This window comes from Salmo trutta, chromosome 17 (assembly GCF_901001165.1).
Source record: "Salmo trutta chromosome 17, fSalTru1.1, whole genome shotgun sequence".
Classification (NCBI taxonomy): domain Eukaryota; kingdom Metazoa; phylum Chordata; class Actinopteri; order Salmoniformes; family Salmonidae; genus Salmo; species Salmo trutta.
In genome coordinates this window covers 15128669-15152641 of record NC_042973.1, presented here as the reverse complement: position 1 = coordinate 15152641, position 23973 = coordinate 15128669, and the positions used below count along the sequence as shown (strand labels likewise).

The following is a 23973-nucleotide window of genomic DNA, read 5'->3' as shown; positions in this document are numbered from 1 at the left end:
TTCCCCCTGTCACAAGGGGACTTATGGCTGATTTAAGGTGAAATCCTCAACCCTGTCACGGTCAACTTTATTTGGCACTTAGCATAGTAATTTTTTTATTCCACCTCTTGAGATGGGAGAATATGTTTTTTATGAAGTTGAACATCTGCTCTTTATGATAGAATGTTGAAATTAGGTGAAATCAAAATGATGCGTCCCCACTGAGCGATTTGGGCTGGCTCTGATGGTGGGATGGCATCGATCATGAGGACAATGGAGTCAGCAGCTATAAATAGTAAAGAGGTGGGTGCTGCCGGTGTAAAGGACATCACGCTGCTTGCTTAGCGAGTACCACTTCCTCCTGATTCAGCTCACACCGAGGCTCGAACCCAGGACCTCTGCCTTGCTTGAACATGTGACCGCACTACTGAAGCGTCTTACCATTCGGCGCCACCGAAAAGTTACCAATTCGGCTGCGTATGTGGCCACACTTCAAACTGAGGAGTAAGTTTCACAAATCCCCATGTGCTACATTGGCCTTTGAGTAGACCTCAAGGTGGAAAGAAGAGAGAACCCCCCCACCGAGATGGTTTCTTACCATTAATACTGTAAATATTCATGCAGGGCAGGCTGCTGTTTGACAACATCGAACAGCATTTAGTTTTACTCTTTTGGAGAGAAAAATGAAATATAAAAAAGTTAAAAAGCTCAATTGTGATAAAATACTCACGGTGCCCTATATGTACTGTAAAAGACTGCACAGACACAACATGCATAATGGGGAATCAGACTACTCTAATGTCATGCCACTGCAGTCTCATCACCTGGGTATGTCTTTGGGAAATACAGTTTTTTAACAGATAAACATGCCTCTCACTCATCATTGGGAAAAAAACTGAAATAGCCCCGAAAACAGCTCACAAGTGAAACAAAAGTCACCTATTAAAACTGAAACCCACGTCATTCAAATGACATGTCAATGTTTGAGTAAATTACCAGAGCCTGAAGCTTGGGGAGGTCAGAGTGTACTAATGGACTGTGGCTAAACTCCTTTCCAGCTGCAGACAGCTTCTCGTCTCTGGAATCTCGCAACAACGTTCCCACTTCCATAAACAATACAGTGTGGTGGACAAAGTTGCATATTTTTCCAAGAAAAGAGGCTGAAAATAAACAGGGGCTAAGCTCAAGAAATGACACCAGGAAATACCTGGGTTTATCAGACTGAGTGGGAAGACAAGTGTTGCTATTGGTGGTGTTCATACGGTTAGTTACCTCTACTGGAAACAGAATGGGCTTCCGAGTGTCCGGTAGCACAATCTATTGGGGACAGAAATAACAGATCACTGTGCCAGTCAGTGCATGTTCCCCAGCACACCAGTGTCTCTATACAGAGAGCACAGAGCAATGTGACCACTGTTTAAAATACAGTTGAAGTCGGAAGTTTACATACACCTTAGCCAAATACATTTAAACTCAGTTTTTCACAATTCCTGACATTTAATCCTTGTAAAAATTCCCTGTCTTAGGTCAATTCGGATCACCACTTTATTTTAAGAATGTGAAATGACAGAATAATAGTAGAGAGAATAATTTATTTCAGCTTTTATTTCTTTCATCACATTCCCAGTGGGTCAGAAGTTTACATACACTCAATTAGTATTTGGTAGCATTGACTTTAAATTGTTTAACTTGGGTCAAACGTTTTGGGTAGCCTTCCACAAGCTTCCCACAATAATTTGGGTGAATTTTGGCCCATTCCTCCTGACAGTGCTGGTGTAACTGAGTCAGGTTTGTAGGCCTCCTTGCTCGCACACGCTTTTTCAGTTCTGCCCACAGAGGATTGAGGTTAGGGCTTTGTGATGGCCACTCCAAAACCTTGACTTTGTTGTCCTTAAGCCATTTTGCCACAACTTTGGAAGTATGCTTGGGGTCATTGTCCATTTGGAAGACCCATTTGCGACCAAGCTTTAACTTCCTGACTGATGTCTTGAGATGTTGCTTCAATATATCCACATAATTTCCCTTCCTCATGATGCCATCTATTTTGTGAAGTGCACCAGTCCCTCCTGCACCCCCACAACATGATGCTCCACCAGGTGCTTCACGGTTGGGATGGTGTTCTTCGGTTTACAAGCGTCCCCATTTTTCCTCCAAACATAACGATGGTCATTATGGCCAAACAGTTTTTGTTTCATCAGACCAGAGGACATTTCTCTAAAAAGCACGATCTTTGTCTTCATATGCAGTTGCAAACCGTAGTCTGGCTTTTTTTATGGCGGTTTTGGAGCAGTGGCTTCTTCCTTGCTGAGCGGCCATTCAGGTTATGTCGATATAGGACTCGTTTTACTGTGGATATAGCTACTTTGTACCTGTTTCCTCCAGCAACTTCACAAGGTCCTTTGCTGTTGTTCTGGGATTGATTTGCACTTTTCACACTAAAATACATTAATCTCTAGGAGACAGAACGCATCTCCTTCCTGAGCGGTATGACGGCTGCGTGGTCCCATGGTGTTTATACTTGCGTACTATTGTTTGTACAGATGAACGTGGTACCTTCAGGCGTTTGGAAATTGCTCCCAAGGATGAACCAGACTTGTGGAGGTCTACAATGTTTTTTCTGAGGTCTTGGCTGATTTATTTTGATTTTCCCATTATGTCAAGCAAAGAGGCACTGAGTTTGAAGGTAGGCCTTGAAATACATTCACAGATACACCTCCAATTGACTCAAATGATGTCAATTAGCCTATCAGAAGCTTCTAAAGCCATGACATCATTTTCTGGAATTTTCCAAGCTGTTTAAAAGCACAGTCAACTGAGTATATAAACTTCTGACCCACTGGAATTGTGACACAGTGAATTCTAAGTGAAATAATCTGTCTGTAAACAATTGTTGGAAAAATTACTTGTGTCATGCACAAAGTAGATGTCCTAACCGACTTGCCAACACTATAGTTTGTTAACAAGAAATTTGTGGAGTGGTTGAAAAACGAGTTAATGACTCCAACCTAAGTGTATGTAAACTTCCGACTTCAACTGTATATCTGGAATTCCAGCCAGACAACAGGTAATACAAGTTTGTACCTCTATCTCAGATGTTGCACAGTCATTTCCCTCTTACAACATGGAGAATATGTATCATGTAATTACTTGACACACAAATATTAAACCAATCGTGCCATTCTGCTGTATAAACCTTGTTAATCAATCATCTCTTATTACAGTATGTTGGGTGTTCTAAGAAGTTCTATGAGATGTTCTGTGTATGTATCACAAAGGCCACAGGCAGGTCATGAGGTAGACAGATGCATCATAACTGGGGGTGGTGATCTTAGTATTGTCATTTTTCTCAGGCTCTGACGTCAGTTGGTTTGTCCTCTCCCTTCTCTTCGAGTCTGAACTACAGTCAGAACTCATTGGAGACAAGACTCTCTGTATATCACTGTGGCACACTAGCCATCTGGGGAGACCACCGGCACACACACACAGGCAGGCGATCACACACACACACACTTAGTGCCTACTAATTACTAAAAGACTATCCTATACTGAACAGGATCTGTGTCATTGATACGTCATCTGGTCTCCGCAAACACAAAAGACGTTTCCTTTCCTCTTCAGAGTAAATTCAAAGAAGCATTCAGGTCGATGTCATTCAGATAAAGAAAGAATAGACATTAACGTCTTAAGCTAATAAAAAGCAGTCAGGACCAATGTTCCCTCTAAGCTGCGGGCGGGCGCCCAGCTCCCCCGAGACTGCCGCGCAGCAGAAGAAATATCAGCCGGTGCAGAGAAGCACGAGATTGAACTTCACTCAACTTTCTAAAGTGTTCCCCCTTTGTTAACACTATCAACGTTTCCCTTTACTGAGGAAATTGTGATCGAATCAATGCAATATTAGCCACTTTCAATGCAACATACCGAAACAAAAATAACTATCTAAGACTTATTAGTATGCAAAATTAACTATGCAAGAGATTTTGTTGTTGGCAGAATGCATTGGAGTATGATTATTTTGCATTGACAGAGAAGACTCAGGCCCGTACTCTACACAGACTGGTGCGCCATAACCAATCAGAGCTGCAGTAGGCCTATATGCAAATAGACCAGTGTCATATGGATCTGTGCCCTTCACTTTGAACTGGACTATGTTTACAGCATGAGTGGTGGTGAGTAGATGCGCTTGTTTTGAGATCAAAGTGAGAGCTACATGTAGTAACTTGTGCTCATATGTAATAATGTCATGCCCTGCATCTTTTTTTCCATGTAGGCTGAACGACAGAACAGCTATTTCCATGCTACAATGTTATGGGATTCATTTTCTTCATAGGTTTTGATGGTAGGCCATTGGTAGGCCTACATTATGATCAGATAGCCACAGTAGCTTACTTGGCCACTGTTAAAACTAATTTAAAGCGGGTACATCCTCAGTGTTCACAGTAAATGCAAGCCAGAAGTTGCACAGAATTTTCACAATGTTCAAATTTGTGCTCACCAGACCTGAAATTTACAAAAATGTATAGGGAACATTGTTCAGGACCCAGGTGCAGATGACTAGATGAAACTTGTCAGTTAGTATGGATCCAACCTCAGCCACTGAAAATGTGGGTTTGGTGACCCCCTTCGCTCCTGCCCAGACCAGTGCGAGGCCCGTCTCCTGCGATTGACACCAGCTTGGCAGCACTGCGGTGTTCATGGGAAACCCAGAGATCTGAAGGGACCTTTACTTTTGTTCTGTGCCAGATGTTATTGCCAACAGAGTGGGCTCCCAGAAGATGACACAGCGCCTGGAGTCAAAAGTCATATCTCCCCCCTCCTGTTTTTTTTCCGCATGGCGTGAGAACCAGCTCCGGGGGCCTCGCCGACCTATGACAATCAAAGTGTGTGTGTGTGTGTGTGTGTGTGTTTTTGTCTCTGCGATGTTCCCGGGGGTCTGGTAGCAGAGAAAGTTGGAAAACAGAGGATTGGACCTTTTTTAGTGTTTGTGTGTGCTCCTGGTGATGCGTAAACTCTGTGTATTGGTTGGAAAGGGGGCACCTGGTTTGGGAAGGGGGATGTTAGTGTTGCACCCCCCACACCATTGTGCTTGACCTGACACCCGCAGCAGAAGCTAGCTAAGGACCATGTCACCTCCACCTTACCCTACACCCTTGACCCACTACAATTTGCATACCGCCCCAACAGATACACGGATGACACAATCACCGCTGCACTGCACACTGCCCTATCCCACCTAGACAAGAGAAATGCCTATGTAAGAATGCTGTTCATTGACTACAGCTCAGCCTTCAACTCCAAGCTCATCCTAAACTCAGGGGCCTGGGTTTGAACCCCTCCCTGTTCAACTGGATCCTACACTTCCTGATGGGCCGACCCCAAGTGGTGAAGGTAGACAACAGCACCTCCGCCACGCTGATCCTTAACACATGGCCCCACACATATCTCCCTTAATCATCAAGTTTTCTGACGAGTCAACAATGGTAGGCCCGATTACCAATAATGACGAGACATCCTACAGGGATGAGGTGAGAGCCCTGGCGGAGGGGTGCCAAGAAAATAATCTCTCTCTCAACGTCAACAAAACGAAGGAGCTGATAGTGGACTACAGGAGACAGCAGTAAGAGCACGCCCTCATCCACAGACAGGGCCACAGTGGAGGGTTAAAAGCATCAAGTCCCTTGGAGTGCACGTCACTGACAACCTGAAATGGTCCCTTCACACAAACAGCGTGGTGAAGAAGGCGCAACAGCGTCCCTTCAACCTCGGGAGAAATTCGTCTTGGTCCCCAAAACCCTCACAAACTTCTACAGATGCATCATGGAGAGCATCCTGTCGGGCTGGTACGTTATTAAATAGTACACTCAAAACACTATTCTGAATGTCAACAGTGAAGAGGCGACTCAGGGATGCTGGCCTTCTAGGCAGAGTTGCAAAGAAAAAGCCATATCTCAGACTGGCCAATAAAAAGAAAAGATTAAGATGGGCAAAAGAACGCAGACACTGGACAGAGGAACTCTGCCTAGAAGGCTAGCATCCTGGAGTCGCCTCTTCACTGTTGACGTTGAGACTGGTGTTTTGCGGGTACTATTTAATGAAGCTGCCAGTTGAGGACTTGTGAGGCGCCCGTTTCTCAAACTAGACACTCTAATGTACTTGTCATCTTGCTCAGTTGTGCACCGGGGCCTCCCACTCCTCTTTCTATTCTGGTTAGAGCCAGTTTGCGCTGTTCTGTGAAGGGAGTAGTATACAGCGTTGTACGAGATCTTCAGTTTCTTGGCAATTCATGGAATAGCCTTCATTTCTCAGAACAAGAATAGACTGACAAGTTTCTGAAGAAAGTTCTTTGTTTCTGGCCATTTTGAGCCTGTAATCGAACCCACAAACTAATCTAAAGAAGGCCAGTTTTATTGCTTCTTTAATCAGGACAACAGTTTTCAGCTGTGCTAACATAATTGCAAAAGGGTTTTCTAATGATCAATTAGCCTTTTAAAATGATAAACTTGGATTAGCTAACACAACATGCCATTGGAACACAGGAGTGATGGTTGCTGATAATGGGCCTCTGTACACCTACAGTGGGGGAAAAAAGTATTTGATCCCCTGCTGATTTTGTACGTTTGCCCACTTACAAAGAAATGATCAGTCTATAATTTTAATGGTAGGTTTATTTGAACAGTGAGAGACAGAATAACAACAAAAAAACGCATGTCAAAAATGTTATACAATTATTTGCATTTTAATGAGGGAAATAAGTATTTGACCCCTCTGCAAAACATGACTTAGTACTTGGTGGCAAAACCCTTGTTGGCAATCACAGAGGTCAGACGTTTCTTGTAGTTGGCCACCAGGTTTGCACACATCTCAGGAGGGATTTTGTCCCACTCCTCTTTGCAGATCTTCTTCAAGTCATTAAGGTTTCGAGGCTGACGTTTGGCAACTCGAACCTTCAGCTCCCTCCACAGATTTTCTATGGGATTGGCTAGGCCACTCCAGGACCTTAATGTGCTTCTTCTTGAGCCACTCCTTTGTTGCCTTGGCCGTGTGTTTTGGGTCATTGTCATGCTGGAATACCCATCCACGACCCATTTTCAATGCCCTGGCTGAGGGAAGGAGGTTCTCACCCAATATTTGACGGTACATGGCCCCGTCCATCGTCACTTTGATGCGGTGAAGTTGTCCTGTCCCCTTAGCAGAAAAACACCCCCAAAGCATGTTTCCACCTCCATGTTTGACGGTGGGGATGGTATTATTGGGGTCATAGGCAGCATTCCTCCTCCTCCAAACACGGCGAGTTGAGTTGATGCCAAAGAGCTCCATTTTGGTCTCATCTGACCACAACACTTTCACCAGTTGTCCTCTGAGTCATTCAGATGTTCATTGGCAAACTTCAGACGGGCATGTATATGTGCTTTCTTGAGCAGGGGGACCTTGCGGGCGCTGCAGGATTTCAGTCCTTCACGGCGTAGTGTGTTACCAATTGTTTTCTTGGTGACTATGGTCCCAGCTGCCTTGAGATCATTGACAAGATCCTCCTGTGTAGTTCTGGGCTGATTCCTCACCGTTCTCATGATCATTGCAACCCCACGAGGTGAGATCTTGCATGGAGCCCCAGGCCAAGGGAGATTGACAGTTCTTTTGTGTTTCTTCCATTTCCGAATAATCGCACCAAATGTTGTCATCTTCTCACCAAGCTGCCTGGCGATGGTCTTGTAGCCCATTCCAGCCTTGTGTAGGTCTACAATCTTGTCCCTGACATCCTTGGAGAGCTCTTTGGTCTTGGCAATGGTGGAGAGTTTGGAATCTGATTGATTGATTGCTTCTGTGGACAGGTGTCTTTTTTACAGGTAACAAGCTGCGGTTAGGAGCACTCCCTTTAAGAGTGTCCTAATCTCAGCTCGTTACCTGTATAAAAGACACCTGGGAGCCAGAAATCTTTCTGATTGAGAGGGGGTTAAATACTTATTTCCCTCATTAAAATGCAAATCAATTTATAAAATTTTTGACATGCGTTTTTCTGGATATTTTTGTTGTTATTCTGTCTCTCACTGTTCAAATAAACCTATCATTAAAATTATAGACTGATCCTTTCTTTATCAGTGGGCAAACATACAAAATCAGCAGGGGATCAAATACTTTTTTCCCCCACTGTATGTAGATATTACATTACATGTATGTATGTATGTATGTATGTATGTATGTATGTATGTATGTATGTATGTATGTATGTATGTATGTATGTATGTATGTATGTATGTATGTATGTATGTATGTATGTATGTATATATATAATATTTAATTATGTGCATTTTGTTTTGTATTGTATTATTACTGCACTGTTTGAGCTAAAAACATAAGCATTTCGCTGCATCTGTGATAACATCTGTAAATCTGTGTACGGGACCAATAAACTTGGATTTGATGCGCCACCAAAAACAAGAAACAAGAATGTCTTTGAAACTGCAGATCTAAACACAGCTTACGTATGGCGACAAAGTATCAGAGCTAACAGACTATTCCTTGGAGGTCCCACGTACCAGTCTAGAGTAAAGTATTGCAACACTTACCATCAAACCTGGGTCAAACACAATGTCAAACACTCAATGTATTCACTTCATTTAGGTTGAGGTTTGCACTTTGAGACTCTTTGTTTGGTTCCATTGTACCATAGCTGGCTTTATACGGTCCGATGTAGATCGAGAAAACATATTATTCTTCATCCAGTAAGTTCCTTTTCAAAATAGCTGACCAACATCAGTGTACTATAATTACCTTTGGTTTGAAAGCAATGGGATATGATGTAGATTTCACAGCTTGTTAAAGATAAGGAGATTGTTTGAGTGCATAGATACATAGATACCCCAGCTAATCCAGTTGTGCCATTTTCTTTTGTCTATTCGATTCAGTCCAATTCAACCCTACTGTATGAATAGATATGGCCCAGCCTTCTAGTCCTTACAGGCTTTCTTCAGGCTGCCAAGAGAATAGGCGATTTTAGTTATCTCAGGGTTGTGACAAAACATTGAGAACTTTTCAACACAAATGCCATGGTTAACGTTTGCTGTCCTTTGTAAATTAGCCTACATAGAACTCTTTACACTGTATGCTCTTGTACCAAGTCTAGCCAAAGTTGTTTCAGATAGAAATTGTCAGTAGCCTCTGTCATTTGGGCTAGCTTCTGGTGCATTATCTATGTCATTCTGGATACTGGTATTGGTTCCAAACATGTTATACAAAGTTATTTATCGAACAAAATTAAATCCCACAACATAAAACATTCACTGTGTATCAATTCTTACAGGGTGACCAAAAGGGGAAAATGTTCTGTGTACAATAACATATGATAACGCCATGGGTATATGTTTTCTAAATATAGCCCTTGAGGAGAAGTCATTGCACAAGAAGAAACATGGAGTCAACAGAGCCAAGTCTGTTGATTATTTCTCTCTGAGCCCTGGCCTAATGGTGGGGAGCAACTCTCCAAACGCCACAGCTTGACTCGCTGTCAACAGGGTTAAGAGAGACACACATTTACTGGACATAATACAGAGAGCTTACCACATGTAGTTCTGAAGTTCATGAGATATACATGTTCGTGTGTGTGTGTGTATGACACACGCATATGCATGCACGGTGCACACACACAAAACAAATATCGCTGATACCAGAGCAATATTACTTCGTGACTTTTTAACTGGCTTGACCAAATGGATTAAGAATAATATGTGAAGCAAATATAAATCTTATAACCATTGTAATCCAGATAAGCAGTTTAAAATAATATGTGAGCCTTTGACATTTAGCTGCTTAAAAAAATTGCATGTTTAGCCCGTAAATTGGTTAGGGCACAGCTGAACCAAAAATGTATGTACCACTTGAACCAATAAGATAATAAAACCCATATTATAGCACATTAATCATAAATAAACTTCTTTAAGACGTCAGTAGTAGGTTCACTTTTGGAAAGATCTCCAAAGCAAAGCTAAAAGATAGGTCTAATTTGCTTTTGTCCACTGTCAACTGACTATTTTGTTCCGTGTTCTGGCTGAACAGTTACGGGAAAACTAAGCCTCTGTTCTGTACCAGCAAACAAGAATCAGAGGTTAAAAACGTCATCTATGAAAACAGCTTAAAAAATAAACAGGATGTTTACATGACGAGTGCCAGTGTAGGGGGAACAGACGACTGGGAGAGGCAGATAAGCTAGTGTGGTGGAGCCAGTAGTGGGCCCTGTTCAGGCCTGTCAATAGAGACGGCTACAACCCAACGGCTGTATACTTCAATCATCTTACACTGGCTAACGGTCTAGTATGGAACCTGCCTCTCGTGGCCTTACTTTCACCCCTCCAAGTGGAAATAATTCCCCTGAAAAAGGGCCTGTGACAGTGAAAGGTAACAAGTACAGGCTCTTTAAAGAAGTGCATTTTAACTAACCAGAAAGAGGGTGTACTTGATTTTCATGCTATTCCGAGAATGATCATTCCATCTGAGGAAGTATGTTGATCACCGATCAGTAGCACCCATCTGCTTTTGTTTGCTGTAACGCTCTGACACAAACATTACACACTGGCACATGGCCAAGCTGCAACTCGTGACTACTTACTACGATACCATCAGCTCTGCCACGACCTAGGGAGGAGACAAAAAGCCATAAAACTGAATGAAGTGTCATGAAAAAAGTGGTATTCCAGAACATGCGTTTTCCCAACAGAAAAGGGAAAATCACACTGCTGCTACAGTACCTCACAGTCCAACCAATGTCCATCAAATCAAGAAGAAACAGGATCTACAAGAGATAGTCAGCCATTCTTGGAGGAGAAGGGAACTTTCGTTTTTTTTACAACCAACGCTCTCTTTTCGGTTGTAATAAACTGGGTGGTTCTTATAAACTGGGTGGTTTGAGCCCTGAATGCTGATTGGCTGACAGACGTGGTATTTCAGACCGTATACCACGGGGATGACAAAACATTTATTTTTACAGCTCTAAGTTTATAAGTTCATAATAGCAATCAGGTACCTCAGGGGTTTGTGATATATGGCCAATATACAGCGTTGCGTCGTGCATAAGAACACCCTTCAGCTGTTGTATATTGGCTTTATACCACACCCCTCTGGCCTTATTGCTTAATCATAGAAGGATCCAGACACTTTTTTTGTGATTTCACTAGATTTTGAGAAACGTACCCACAACCAGCGATTAATTTCCTCATCCTCGTTGTGTAGTATGGGGCTCTGAAAAAACATGAACAAAGGTTCCAAAAACACCCAAATATGTCCTTTCAGAAATGGAAAACTCTCAGTATAATGATGCAGGTCTTCAGATGTTGTACACATGAAATTGTGTCATTCCAAACTTTATCCGCAACGTTATATTCCATTTTGTTGCGACTCAAGTGGTAACTCTACGTCCAGTCTACAGGTAACTGCCAAAATAAAGGAACACTTGACTAAAAGTGGGACACAAAGTATATTGAAAGCAGGTGCTTCCACCCAGGAAGTTACAGACACTTGTAGAATCTACACTAAGGTGCATTGAAGCTGTTCTGGTGGCTCATGGTGGCCCAACCCCCTATTAAGACAATTTATGTTGGTGTTTCCCTTTTATGGCAGTTACCTGTAACAGTATGCTAGACAGAGAATGGAACAGCTGGATAGGGGAAACTGCTCAAATTGCACAAAATGGAATTTAACATTGCAGATAAAGTTTGGAATGACACAATTTAATGTGTACAACATCTAAAGACCTGCATCACTTTACTGAGAGTGTTTGCATTTGTAAAAAAGAATAACAATAAATCAGAGCCCCTGCACCGTACAACAAGGATGAGGAAATGAATCAATGGTTGCGATAGGTTTCTCAAAAACAAGTGAAATTGCAAAAAAAAGTGTCTGGACCATTCTATAACATGCCATTTACATCAACAATAGAGATTTGGTTGTAAAAAGTCAAACTTATCTTTTAACCAATTATATGTGGATTTTGATGTGTGCTTGGGGTTATTGGCTTGCTGGAAGATCCACTTCTGGCCAAGTTTCAGCTTCCTGGCAGAAGCAACCAGATTTTTGGCAAAAATATCCTGGTACTGGGTAAAATGTATGATGTCGTTGACCATTCTCTTTTAGACGCCAAACCCACCACTGGTGTGCGTGGCCAAAGAGATGTATTTTCATGACCAAAGCACCGGTTCCAATCCAAGTGCCAATGCCGTTTAGCAAACTCCAGGCATTTACATTTGTTGGATGACATGAAAATAAGCTCTTTGGCCAGGCACACCAGTGGTGGGTTTGGCGTCCAAATTTATTAAATTGTTGCCAGTAATACAGTTAGTCATTACCCCTCTTGATAACACGAAAACACTCTAACCAGCTCCGTGGGGCGAGTTAACTGTTCAGAGTGAAAAAAAAATTCAGAGAGCGAAAGAAACGGTTTGAATTTCAAAACGAAGAACCTGACAACGCTCTGAAATGCCCAGAGAGCGAACAAGCCAGAGTTACACTCAGATACAACAAACACACTTCGGAGTAGTACGAGTTGACGATGTAATAAGACTATAAAACTTTAAGGTTTATTCTATTCAATACCTTTTCCAAGTTGAAATAGGATATTCCAATATTCTGATTTGACTGGTGTTGATGTGAATTGGTTTCAGCTATAGGAACAGAACTTTGGTGACTAACATCAGTAGGTCGGACTCATCCTATTGATTATGCTGGGTACGGGACATTGGGAACTGATTAGCACTAACATGGAAACTCTTAATTTAATGACACACCATGCAAGGATGAGGTGATTGTCATTAACTTGAATGGTTAAGGGCTGATACATGGATTAGAGCACTCAGGTCATAAACTAATGCAGCCCTGTCAGAAACCTACAGCCCTTTTCCCATCAGTTACATTGATGAGTAGACCCCCTTAACCCTGTACTCAGAATAGACACACACACACTCAGTCTTGCTCACCCCCCCCCCCCACAAACACACACTCCTTGTGTCCTGACAGCTGAGTGATTAGGGCCCCAGTGGGCCAGGTCTTTTTTTGGCCCTTGACATCGACCCCTGAATCGAACCCACGTATACCATCCATTGAACGACCACAATTAGGTAGGCAGGGCTCGCCGTGGAACAAACAAGCTCAGTGGAGCAGGGGTGCTACTCTCCTCTAACAAGGCTCAAATGGCTTTAATAGGTGCCTTTCAATTAATAAGTGATGGAGCCCTGGTGTGAGGCAGGTTCCTCCACTTCCTCCTCACATCAAGACTTTGCAGCCAATAAGAGGAGGACTGAGGCCTGATGACGTCCTCGTCACAAGTGCCTGGTGTCTCTTAGGAAGGAAACATAAAAGTGTCTGTCCCTTTTCTGTGACAATGTTTGTTTGATGAGACTGATAAAGGCTACATGTTTCGATATCTTGGTGACAGTGATGAGGGTTTGGGGATGATGGGTAGAGAGAGATGACTGGGCTGCAGTAGCTAGTGTGTTGTATTCTCATATGCACACACACACAAACTTTCTCACATTCGCACTGTCATCGACCACAGAGGCAGAGGTGCCTAAGCACGGCTGTGTATTGACGTCACCAGTGGTTTCCGAGTCGTTGCAGATCAACTAGCACAGAGTGGCTTAATGGACACCAGATAAGACCACTTCACAGGCTTTAACTCAATCAGCATGGGGCTTTGTTTGCTACCCAATTAACACAGTTTTTGTTATTTTTATGCAAAAAGGAACTGGGGGCCCCTATTCTATCAAAACCAGGGAGCAGGTTGCTGGGATGAGTCACAACAGAATAATGATTTTAGAGGAGAACAAAAGAAAACTCAATATCTTATTAGAATTAGAAATGATATATAAAACGAACGTATTAGTTTGAACTGAGTAGAGTCCTCAGTCAAGAAGATAAAGGGTATGGCATTGAAATAATGAATCCAAGTCTTTAATATACAGTCTCTCCAAAACTAATTTAAACAAGTTTTTACCTTCCGGTCTATGCCTTCTTTATTTGGGGGTTGTTCAAAATGTCTGTCCATATAGCATATTCTGCCTCTACTTTAAAAAAAAACTCTAACAGACGTAACACAACCAACAAGAAATACAAGATCAAACTGCCCTTTGAAATTCTAAGGGGGCAGGGCTTTGTGCAACATCTTCAAATATGGTGAATTTGGTTTGGGCCCAGGAGCAAATTGGGCAAGCTACTGTAGAACCACACAGGGTCATAGGTCAAAGTCATATTATTGTCTGTCTGATAGCTTTCTAGGAGAGGCGGTTTCACCGGGTCACATATACTCTCTGTGACTCAGACTGCCGTTGGAATAAGCTGCTGCACGTACATGGGACATTTCACAAGAGCCTAGTCACAAACGCACGTGGACTTGTGACTGACAACACCTCACTTCTAATTTCAGTTACCTATGCCAGCCTGCTAATAATATCCAGACTTGTTTATGCTTATCATATCCTATGGTTTTCAGTCCATCATTTGGTCATCCACGTCATTGAGGTCTAGCAGGAAGCAGCACATTATGAAAATGTAGTCAAATGGTTTTCATCTGAATCACATGTGAGCTCTGAGCTGCCTGGTCATTATGGGATGCATCTAATATCACCACACATTGCTCATCACACCGGGTTAAATCTACTAAAGAACTCGGTATTGTTCATAGTCTAACCAAAACGTAATCATACAGTCATGCAATATTCTTATACTTTATAGCACTATCAGTAATAAAACAAGTATTATTAAATACTTGTATTATACTAATGTATGAGATAACTAATATGATCAAGAGATTGTCTGAAAAAAAAGATGAAGAAGGTCCAGGGTGGAGCTAGACCCGTGACAAGACAAGACAAAATGAAAGGAGACGAGGGATGCTTGAAAGAGACTGAACCCAACAAGAGGAAAGGGGGCGGTCCTCTCACACTGACTGACATTCTCGCCACCAGACAAAAAACCTCAAGAGCTGCATTTCCTGTTAGTGTATATCCACAGTATTAACTCTAAATCTCCTGCTCCTACTCATGACTTAATTGTGTTAAGCCCAAAGCATTAATATGTAAAGCACAGTACTGATGAGAGGCTCGTTAGGAGATTTGAAATATTATACAGTACTGTAGTTTTCGTGTGAACTGTATTAGGCACATACTATATGTTCAATTCATCAAGCCACCACCCCCGGCCTATCAATATGTCTGACTCAACGTTCATTAGACGTTGCCTTTGAAGAGTTTTCAACACTTGGGGCTGACATTACTTTGTTCCCACGGTGCAGGTGTTTGTCGCCATGCATTTTTAAATGCCAGATACAGAATTAGCCACATTTTCTTTTTGCTTCTTTAACTGGAGCACTGAGACTAATGTGGACTCAAGTCCCTGGGTCCAAACTATATAGCTAACATAATGGTCCCTTTCACGTATTTGTGGTGTGGTGTGCGCCGAGTGTGTTGATGTGTCAATGCCAGAAGACCCCAGACTTCACCTGTGCTGAGAAGCCATGTGTTCTTCAATAAAATAAACCTTCTGGCTACATCATTCTAGCCTGACAGTCATAGTCTAGTCACAGTCATGGCTATAGCAACAGCTTCGTCACTGACAGACAACCAACCACCAAACCACGTCAGAAACTTAAAATAAGTTTCCCACCACTTCTAAGACCCAGCACAGCTCGTGGTAACAAGGGTGACACAAAACCAGTACAAAGACAGGAAGAAGGAGCAGTGTTAAATTGAAACTGGCCTCAAACATAAGCAGAAATGTGTGTATGGGTGCTGACAATGACACATGCAACATCTGGGAGAAATAGGCGAGAGGGAAAAATGGTGCATTACCGCCTGCGCTTCTGCACAATGTCAATGGGCCGGTTGACTGCGCACGGGGATCCACAGATATTCCCATTCCGCACTTTGAACGACCGGTCCGAGGAGGGGGCCAGGAATACACAGTTTGTTGGCAAACTCATATTTCTTCCCCCTTTTTATCTCTGCTCTTTCTACTTCTGCTTTTCTTTGTTTCCTTCCTCTTTTGACAGCTGTGGTTCTCTTGCCACTCTCCTTTCTCGCGACCCTGTTGCTTTCTTCACGCCGCACCTGGTTCCCATTGCCGCTCAAATGAATGATGTGTCAAACAGAGAGGACCGAAGACGCCGCAACAACAAGAAAAGCCAAAACGGCAAGAGAATCTCAGCGAGAATCTGGGAGAAAGGCTTTGAGGAAAATCCTCCTTGGTATTTCCCGCCAACATTCCTCCTGTCAAAAACATTGAAAAATCCTCCTCTTGAAAAGCTGCTGTGTTTTTTCAAAAAGTCAAAAATGTTCTACCGGGGGACATCCTCATACGTGGTTGTGGGAGGGGAAAAAATGACATTTTCTTGGATGAGTTTGTCACCCAGTGCATGTTCAACAGTTGGCTCAGTTGGTAGAGCATGGCGTTTGCAACGCCAGAGTTGTGGGTTCGCTTCCCACGTGGGACCAGCTTGAAAAATGTATGTACTCACTCTGGATAATAAAGTCTGCTACATGACTAAATGTAGAAGCATCAGATAAGCTCTCTGTGTGATTAGAACTTAAACCTCCAAGATGGAATTCCTTTTCTATCAGGATGCAGGTGAAAATGAAACATGCAGATTAACTAGCTTGATTTTGTCCTTTCCATTCCTGTGTCTGGCTCTCACTGTCTATTTTAACAATCTCTGTAGGAAGGCTTGATCAAAGTTCTCACACTCTCCCCCCCTGCATTCTTTATACCTCCGTGTCAATGTATTCCTCTCCTCCTCGTTTTCTAAACCCCGTCTTCCACCACCAAGTCCCAACTCCCTCTGACAGCTATAGCCATCGCAATACGCATGGACCCTCTCGAAAACCCAATAGGCGCGTTTGTGTGCAGGTCTTGCTATATAATGTGTCTTGTGTGCCTGTGTGAGTGATCCTTTCCTGAGCATGTGTGTGTTTGTGTGTGGACCAGTTGAACTGTGAGGTCAGAGAAAACAGGGGCGGTCTCAGAGGCAGCATGGCTCCTGCCCTTTCAGAGAGTCTCCAAGTTTAACTCTTTAAACGCTCTCTGCATTTTAAGAGTTAAACTTGACAATGCTTAGGACCCCCCCGAAAAAAAATGCAAGAAAGAAAAAGAGAGTGTGACAGTAACACATTGTAGCGCGTCACAATAAAACTGAGAACAGCTTCTACTAAGAAAAGCCTAAATTGAAGACAATGATTGGTTGAGATTAGTATTATGGGGTGTGGTACTACTTGGCTGGAGCTGACACCCATATATCAGCCCTCACAGGGTAAGATCGCCCACTCCTATTTTAGCATGTTTGCTAGGTGACAGCTCACATAGCAACATGTCTTGATTCGAGACTAGCCAATCTCCAAAAGTCTTCTGCCCAGAGCCAAAGCCCAGATCAATAAGGTCTGAGGAAGCCGTGGACTGAAATGGCCCATGAGCTCACAGAGCGTCCCTGATGAAATCAGGGGTAAATATTTGTCCACTGAGGAAGATGGCACAGAGCCCGGGTCGACGTGTTGGCAGACATGTGGGAGGGGAAGGGTAAAGGGGAGCCTTTTGAACATCAAGGACGTTACCCACAGAGAGGTAGGTGAGGAGGAGGACCACGAGGCCATAAGGGGGGAGAAGGGGATTGGTGGGGGTGTTACAACATTTCCTGTACCCCGTATTGGCATGTAGCTGTACCATTCATGGGCCCCACACACGCCTCAAAACACAAGGGTTTTTACAATGAGAGGATGCATGCTGTCAAAGAAAGAAAAATACTTCCTGAGAGCACTCACATAACCCAATGTGAAAGCGGTTACAAAAATAAAAATACATACTTTGGAGTATAGTCGTTACTTTCTCCCCTTCAGTCACAGCAGCAGGTTTATGTTCATAAAGCATCAAACAGATGCTTTAAACATCAAACAGACACTAGCTGGTCATGTCCACGCTCATTTTCAGTGCCTAATGAAAAAAAACACAGGTAAATGACCTCTAAACCATCTCTGGGAACTTCCAATGCAAAATGTTCTCTATCGTTTTCCGTATAGTGCCTAATGAACACAACCCAGGTAAATGACCTCTGACCCTCTCTGGGAACGAGGATAACATGAATCTGTCACACACACCAATGACAGGCCTACTGCGATTAAAATATACTGAACAAAAATATAAACACAACATGTAAAGTGTTGGTCCCATGTTTCATGAGTTGAATAAAAGACCCCAGAAATGTTCCATATGCACAAAAAACTTATTTCTCTCAAAATGTTGTGCAAGAATTTGTTTACATCCCTTTTGGTGAGCATTTCTCCTTTTCCATGATAATCCATCTATCTGACAGGCGTGGCACATCAAGAAGCTGATTAAACAGCATGACCATTACACAGGTGCACCTTGTGCTAGGGACAATAAAAGGTCACTTTAAAACATGCAGTTTTTTCACACAACACAATGCCACAGATGTTTTGAGGGAGCGTGCAGTCGGCATGCTGACTGCAGGAATGTCCACCAGAGCTGTTGCCAGAGAATTTAATGTTAACTTCTCTACCATCAGCCGGCTCCATCAGCCGTCTTAGGGAATTTGGCAGTACGTCTAAACTGTGGGTTTAGGCACAAATTGTCAGAAAGCGTCTCAGGGAAGCTCATCTGTGTGCTCGTCATCCTCACCAGAGTCTTGACCTGACTGCAGTTCAGGCGTCACAACCGACTTCAGTGGGCAAATGCTCATTTTCGATGGCCACTGGCTCGCTGGAGAAATGTGCTCTTCATAGATTAATACCGGTTTCAACTGTACCGGACAGATGGCAGACAGTGTGTATGGCGTCGTTTGGGCGAGCTACGGACAACGAACATCTGCATTTTATCGATGGCAATTTCAATGCACAGAGATACCGTGACGAGATCCTGAGATCCTGAGGCCCATCGTTGTGCCATTAATCTGCCGCCATCACCTCATGTTTCAGCACAATTTCTGGAAGCTGAAAATGTTCCAGTTCTTCCATGGCCTGCATACTCACCACACATTTCACCTATTGAGCAAGTTTGGGATGTTTATATTTTTGTTCAGTGTAGAATTGCCCTGTCTGCAATCGCACCGGTGATAGCAGCCATCTTGGGAAGACCGGGGGAGAACGTTACAATAAAAAAAACAAGTGCAGAGCGGAGTATCTCCCCCCCAAAAAGTTTCAAAGCTAATACCATAAAGCCCTACAGGGTTCAACTCAACAATCAAATTTGGACAGGGTTAATTTAATCCAATCATCTCTGGATTGACAGAATTGAAATGGAATTGGTCACAACACTGAAGTCCTGACAGCACTGAGGGTAATAATATTCCAGTTAGGAGGACTGTTAAAGGCATCTTAATGATCTGGACAATCTATGACAGACAAGGGCATACATACTGTACATCGGACCCTCGGATCATTGAGCAACGTGCCTGACAAACGTGCTGGGTCATGAAAAAGACGGCGGGCTGGGTGGCTTAGGCACTAAGAATGTGCCTCAGTACCATGCTGCGTTCCCCTTCCCTGTCAGCAACCATATCCAGAGCAGAGTGTTCCCCGCAGCACTGTCCCCCTCTGGGGCCTGGCTGGAGAGTCAAGTTTTAAATGTTTTATGACAAAGACAAATTATTAAAGGCTTATCATTTGCACTTATCTTCTTCCACTGATGGTGAACACAGGTCTCTTTGGTACTGCATCACTGACTTTCTAACACCCTCACGTGGAGATCAATTCATAATTCTAACATTGCACCTAAATAGGAAATGTGCAAACTATTTACATTATGTTGTAAGAAAAGCATATTATCATTCTCAGAAATGTGGTTCATTTTAGAGAGTAAAGATAAAGTTAATCCACTGTTTGTTAGTTCCCCAAACGTAAGAAACTGTAAATGTTTCCAAAACCATTTCTGTTGAGTAGCCGACAGCAGAAGTTTTAAAACCATACATGTAGTCTAAAAACCTAATGACTCTTTCCATACACAAGTATATGTTACAGATCTATAGCAGAGTTGCAAATGTAAACACTCAGTTGAATTGATGGTATTCCACTGAGATTCTGCCTTTCAAAACATCTCACATTTCTAAAACTTCTCAAAACCTCCTTGGAATTGACTGAACAAATTTGTTCATGTGAAACATGAACCAAGAGGCTTTATCCAGTAGATGTCACTTCATACTGCGATACTAAACCGAAACAATATTCAATCCACACCAACCATCTCATAATCTCCTCCTGACACACTATTCCTTCCCCTTCTGAAACATGAAAACTAAAGATGAATATAATATACAAAATAATAAGAGCAATATGTAAGAGTCACTCTTTTGCCAGATATCAAGCCCAGTCCTTTAATTGGAAGGCCTTGAGATGTGGTTACATTAAGGATGTATGACCAGCTACTACAAGGGACAGATACAGCACGCAGCAGAACACAAATTAGTCCTAAATGACTGAATCTCCTACAGCCGGGCATGAAGGAATCAATAGGATTTTGGGAGGAGGGTGATGGGGAAGGGCAGTCATGCTGAATACATGGAGCTGGAGTAGTGACGCACATGAGCCACTGTTGCAGCCGCCCTGGCGGGGTCTGGGAACTATTCCAGGCTCGGGGGCTTTATTTTAGGGGGACAGACCAGGGTTGTCATTGTTGCCATGCTTATCATTCCAGTTCTTTGGGCTGCTTGGGTCTTATTCAGGAGGCACCAAAAGGAACTCGTCCAATAAGAATACAGAGTTTTAATGTGGCGTTTCAAAGGTGTTTTGCTACATTATACTAGGGCCGGGACGATACCAGTATCGCGATACTCATTAGTATTGTGGCAAGGAAACAAAACACAAAGCGAATTTATCTTCTTTAGAAGAACAGCCATATTGTTGCAAACAAACATCATTTTGTTATAATCTAGAGTCACATTTATTTATTTTCCGAGCTATAGGACAGAATATTTTACATACAGTAGGTTGAATTTGGTCTGCTTCGTGATTTCATTTTTGCCATGGAAAAGATATTGCGATAATGTTTTCGTCACAGCCCTACATTCTCTCTCTTTGTGGCAAACTAGATTTGAAGCGGCTGTTAGAAACGTGCATGGCTGATTGAGAGATGACAATTCTCTGGTCTAACGGTTATCTCAGTCTGGAGACTCGAGTGCCCAGTAACTTCTGACTGACTTGCTTTGTGTATCTCTCAGTGTGGCAGAAGTCAGCAGAGGACAGAAGCATGAAGAGGACAGAAGCATAAAGAGGACAGAAGCATAAAGAGGACAGAAGCATAAAGAGGACAGAATACATGTGTGGCCAGATTTTCACTATAGAGACACAGTATTAACAAAGCAAGATGTTGAAACTCAAAAATGCAAACAAATGTTACATTTTAGTCATTTAGCAGACGCTCTCATCCGGAGTGAACTAGAATAGTGAGTGGATATATTTTCTTACTGGTTCCCCGTGAGAATCGAACCCACATCTCTGGCATTGCAAGCACCGTGCTCTACCAACTGAGTCACACAAACCCAAAATACTGCCCATCTGAACTCGAGGGCAGACCTAGCTAGTCAGGCCTCTGGTGGTGGTGGGATCTCTGATCAGTGGGTGAGTCACTGGTGACCCCGGCCAACTGTTAACCTGGAGAAGCTAATACCACATTGTGCCACCCATCCAGCGGTGCCTCACTCCTAATAGGAGACGGCTGGGTGAAAGCACACACAGTATACGAATATAAACCAGTGTGGAGGGTGGCTCCATAGGACTATCATGTGGCTATTCACACACTCACTCAGACACCCACTCGGACCCACACACAAATCACACACCCACACAGTGTTCCACTAGAGTGACTCCCTCCACCCCCTCCCAGTTGTGACATCAGCAGACAGGGGAGGTGTTATCGATGCTATTCTCCTTTCCTACAGGCTGTTACAGCACAGTGTACAGAGCAGGCAGAGTACACCCATACTTACACACCCACACAAGTACGAGCACACACACGAGTACGCGCACACACAGACGTACGCGCACACAAGTACACGTGCACACACACAAGCAAACTTTTACCCAGACAGGTATTTTTTTTAAAACATGACATACACCGTGCATTCACAGACACGCTCACACAGACAGACACATCTGATCTCCAGTCCACACACAGCCCAGCCTGTTCACACTGCAATACTTTTCTGTGTAGTACAGTTTCTTAATTGTGTACAAGCAATTTTTGGATCTGTGTTGAAACGTATCTATAGCAGAACAGCAATGATCAAATGCTTGAATACATTTACAGAACTTCTGACCATTTTATTGCCTTAATACCGGACGTGCATATCTTAGACCACCTTTTGCATAACCTTAAATACAAATATTATCAGTGAAAAGAAAATTCACAGTTGTTTTTCATCAGAAGAGAAAGTGTACAATTGATTTCACTGTTTCTGGCACTCAGTAAAACCTAATGCACCCCAGCAGCGTCATACCATGTACAACATATGGAAAGATCTAGGCAACAGGGACTGTCTAATTCTCATGATTTTTTATAATATTGCAGAGATGCAGAGAATAAAGTTGTGTTACCTCCAAGTCATCATCTTCAACATTGTTACCTAATACAGCTTTGCTTTGGATTAATATCAGTTGTGTTCCTCCTTTTTACTCACCTTTCCTTATTTATATTGTGGATAGTGTTACTTCACCAATGGAAAGCCTACAAAACAATGACAAATCCTTTGTATTGAATACAGCATGGAATTGGATTGTGATGATACTGATGAATGAACGCAGCCCACTTTTTTTTAAATATTTTTTTTTAATAATATTTGGTGTATGAAATTGTTTGGTGCATAAAAGGAGAGTAATTGCCCATAATGCTGCACCTTCGGATAGTACTTCTAATTTTGACAATCATGATTTAGTAACTGCAAAGAAAATATATTGATCTACTGGGATTTTTTTGTTTTGAGAAGGCATTTATGTATTTACAGTTGAAGTCGGAATTTTACATACACTTAAGTCAAATACATTTAAACTCAGGTCTCTGGCTTAGGTCAGTTAGGATCACCACTTTATTTTAAGAATGTGAAATGTGAGAATAATAGTAGAGAGAATGATTTATTTCAGCTTTTATTTCTTTCATCACATTCCCAGTGGGTCAGAAGTTTACATACACTCAATTAGTATTTGGTAGCATTGCCTTTAAATTGTTTAATTTGGGTTAAATGTTTTGGGTGGCCTTCCACAAGCATCCCACAATAAGTTGGGTGAATTTTGGCCCATTCCTCCTGACAGAGCTGGTGTAACTGAGTCAGGTGTGTAGGCCTCCTTGCTCGCACACGCCTTTTCAGTTCTGCCACACATTTTCTATAGGATTGAGGTCAGGGCTTTGTGATGGCCACTCCAATGCCTTGACTTTGTTGTCCTTAAGCCATTTTGCCACAACTTTGGAAGTATGCTTGGGGTCATTGTCCATTTGGAAGATCCATTTGCGACCAAGCTTTAACTTCCTGACTGATGTCTTGAGATGTTGCTTCAATATATCCACATAATGTTCCTTCGTCATGATGCCATCTATTTTGTGAAGTGCACCAGTCCCTCCTGCAGCAAAGCACCCCCACAACATGATGCTGCCACCCCCGTGCTTCACGGTTGGGATGATGTTCTTCGGCTTGCAAGCCTCCCCCTTATTCCTCCAAACATAACGATGGTCATTATGGCCAAACAGTTCTATTTTTGTTTCATCAGACCAGAGGACATTTCTCCAAAAAGTACGATCTTTGTCCCCATGTGCAGTTGCAAACCGTAGTCTGGCTTTTTTAATGCCGGTTTTGGAGCAGTGGCTTCTTCCTTGCTGAGCGACCTTTCAGGTTATGTCGATATAGGACTTGTTTTACTGTGGATATAGATACTTTTGTACCCGTTTCCTCCAGCATCTTTACAAGTTCCTTTGCTGTTGTTCTGGGACTGATTTGCACTTTTCGCACCAAAGTACGTTCATCTTTAGGAGACA

General features: G+C 42.7%; 1 protein-coding gene across 4 annotated transcripts in view; it reads right to left on the bottom strand.

Annotated features, from left to right (window-relative positions):
• The window catches only part of pde4cb (phosphodiesterase 4C, cAMP-specific b), a 143450-nt gene that overhangs the window by 32625 nt on the left and 86852 nt on the right, over positions 1 to 23973 (bottom strand). The window contains exon 1 of one of the 4 annotated variants that reach the window (XM_029695811.1): positions 15804 to 16842. The exons of the other annotated variants lie outside the window; for them this stretch is intronic. Within the exon in view, the coding sequence (XP_029551671.1) occupies positions 15804 to 15934 (131 nt within the window). The 5' untranslated portion in view covers positions 15935 to 16842. Of the gene's footprint in view, positions 1 to 15803; positions 16843 to 23973 lie in introns of those variants that run through there. 4 annotated transcript variants of the gene reach the window in all.